General features: G+C 39.7%; 1 protein-coding gene across 1 annotated transcript; it reads left to right on the top strand.

Moving 5' to 3' along the window:
- The first annotated feature begins 1,519 nt into the window (after positions 1-1,519).
- On the top strand, positions 1,520-2,567 carry LOC121938249 (DELTA-stichotoxin-Hcr4a-like). Its single transcript, XM_042481519.1, has 3 exons — positions 1,520-1,619; positions 1,727-1,847; positions 2,010-2,567. The coding sequence occupies exons 2-3, from the start codon at positions 1,744-1,746 to the stop codon at positions 2,455-2,457; spliced, it is 552 nt and encodes a 183-aa protein (XP_042337453.1). The 5' UTR covers positions 1,520-1,619; positions 1,727-1,743; the 3' UTR covers positions 2,458-2,567.
- The last annotated feature ends 275 nt before the right edge of the window (positions 2,568-2,842 follow it).

Genomic DNA, 2,842 nt, shown 5'->3' on the forward strand with positions numbered 1-2,842 from the left:
GACTGTTAGCTTTTGTCCTTTTCATACTCATTAGTGCGACATTTCATGAATGCCTTGAAGGAATTTTCTCAAATTTGGCACAAACGTCTTTTTGGAATCAACAATAAATTAATTCGATTATGCTGGTCAGATGTCACTGTGGTAGTGCAATATCTCAAGAACATCTTGAGGGAATTTTCCTTGAATTTTCGCACTTGGACTCAACAATGAACTAATTAGATTTCAGTGGTTAAAGGTCTATCACCTTATATACATCCCAATTTCCTGAAGACAATATGTCAAGAACATCGTGAGGGAATTTCCTTAGATTTGGCACAAATGTCCGCTTGGATTTAATGATGAGAAATTTTAATTGAGTTGCTGTGACCATCCAGCTCATTCTTTTAAGCGTGGTATCTTTAAAACTCCTTGAGAGATTTTTTTTTTCAAAATTTGACATAAACATCCACTTGGACTCGATGAAAATTCATTAGAATTTGGGCGTCAAAGGTGACTGTGAGCTTTTGTCCATTTTTTTCTCAGTGTGATATCTCAAGAAGGCCTTTTCTCAAATTTGGCACAGACGTTCACTTGGATTTAATTTTGAAAAGATAATAAATTGGTGCTCAAAGGTCACTGTGACTGCATCCAGCTCATTCTTGTAGGTGTGACATTTTAAGGAAATCTTGAGGGGATATCTTCAAATTTTGCACAAACGTCCACTTGGACTCAGTGATATAACTGTGACCTTGTGTATGTCTTATTCTTGTGAGTGCAATATCTCAACAACACCTTGATGGAATTTCTTTAAATTCAGTGCACATCTATTTGGACTTAGCAATGTACTTATTATATTTTAGCATTCAAAGGTCACCGTAACCTTGTGTCCATCTCATTCTCTCATTCTGAGCGTGATATCCCAATAACACAGAATTCATAAGGTGATGATGATGAAAATTTCACTCAAAAGTCTAATAGCATAAAACGATGAAGTGATGACATTTTATATCCAAAAGGTCAGCATCATGATGCAGAAGGGGAGACATTTGGTCAAATACTGAACTGTTGACATGACATGGTTGTAAACTGTAACTGCATCTTGACTGGTGTGCGGAGGCATACAGTCACGAGGCGCTAATATTTGTTTTGCATCATCTTTATTTGAAAAACCACAGGAACATTTTCAGAAGGTTAAAATAACATCAACAAATTAACATCAACAATCTGTCTTTACTTTAAGTAAAACGTATCCTAATAAACCCACTCAGGCTGCAGCATGCCACGCAGAAGCATGCTTTCTTAATGCAGACAGCAAAACCAGACAAAAGGTGTGGCGCAAAAGGAGACACTGAATTATGAGACAATGTCATGCAAAGCCCAACAAACTGGCTTGTAGCTTGGCAAAAATAATACTGTGAAAACACAAAAAATACCACAGTAGTCGTTGGGCACACCCTGTTTTTACGCCTCCTTTTGCAGCACATACCTGAGGCGAAGACCGTGGCCGACAGGGAGGGTACGTGTTGTGGGTGGAGACAGTTTCGGGATGGGTTTAAGGTCTCTGACAGAAACGATCTAAAGAGTGAACCCAGTGTTTCAAATCTGACAGTGAGTGAAGAGCACACCTGTGATCCGGACAGGTAAGCAGGTTTTATTACTCGGAAGTTTACTGACAAATATTGTTTGGTGCATCTTTTCTAAAAGGCTCCACTGCATTGTAAAATAATGTAATCATGCTCTGTTGCAGACCGTACCGGCAGCAATATGAGTGAATCAGCAGAAGCTTTGGCTGCTAACATAAAAAGCCGAAGAAATATCACCATTGAGCTCACCAACCTCACCAGCAACTTCTACCTCGCCGACCCCAAGTAAGTGTACTAAAAAGGCAAGATTTTTTTTTTTTTTTTTTTAAAAAGAGCACATTTCCTTTGCATGAATTGATTTAAAAAAAAAAAAGGTTAAAGATTCATTAGCTAGTTTTTGATCTGACTTTTATCCCCTTTTCTGCCTTTTTTGTACTTCCAAAAAAGGGTTTACCTGGATAGTGGTAGTGTCCACAGCCCGCCCGAGCCCACCGTGCGCTCCATGAGAAAAGAGTTGTGCAACTTCACAAAGACAAGCACCTCAACCAGCGGGGCAGTGGGCGTCCTGACCTATGACCTGCTTAGGTACAGGGAAGACAATGCCATAGAGAGAATAGCCATCATGTTCTCTGTGCCCTACGACTACAACTTGTACGAGAACTGGCTGGCCTTGGGAATCTTCAACCCGGACAAGGAGTGCAACGAAGGGCTGTACAAAGAGATGTACTACAACAAAGAGCAGACGGGCTTTGTGAGGGAGAAGCCTAATGGCAGCAGCCTCACATATGAGGGCAGGAATGTGGACATCAAGGCTACCATGTCCCCGTTGGGCAGGGCTATCATGAAGGTGGAGGTGTGGGACAAACTCTTCAGTCCACACGGACAACATCTGTAATGCGCGATTCAGTTTTGACACACCGGTGTGAGGTGGTAGATGTGATTTACCCTTTGTGCACCTGTGCTGCTGTACCACCTGTTCATGCAATAAATCCAGGCTGATATGAACAAACTTGTGTCTTAGTCATCATTGCAAAATGAAAAAGTCTTGGCAGAAGTTTAACTGGTCAAACCAGTTTGTGTTTGTCTAAATGATTCATCTCTGCTCTTTATAAACTTGTTTTTATTCTTTATTTAAAGCACATATATGTTCAGAGACCATCAACCAGCTGATATTTTAGGAAATAATATGATACAAAATAGAATCAAGTCAATAAAAAAACACAAATAAAAATATAATAAAAGAAACTTAACAACATAAAACTAAAAAATGTCATGAGAGG

This window comes from Plectropomus leopardus, unplaced genomic scaffold, assembly GCF_008729295.1.
Source record: "Plectropomus leopardus isolate mb unplaced genomic scaffold, YSFRI_Pleo_2.0 unplaced_scaffold28989, whole genome shotgun sequence".
In the NCBI taxonomy this organism is placed as follows: domain Eukaryota; kingdom Metazoa; phylum Chordata; class Actinopteri; order Perciformes; family Serranidae; genus Plectropomus; species Plectropomus leopardus.

Excerpts from the sequence above, each read along its gene's own strand:
- LOC121938249 (XM_042481519.1), top strand. The coding sequence starts at position 1,744 with ATGAGTGAATCAGCAGAAGCTTTGGCTGCTAACATAAAAAGCCGAAGA. Across the intron at positions 1,848-2,009 it reads TTCTACCTCGCCGACCCCAA|GGTTTACCTGGATAGTGGTA; the intron begins GTAAGTGTACTA and ends CTTCCAAAAAAG.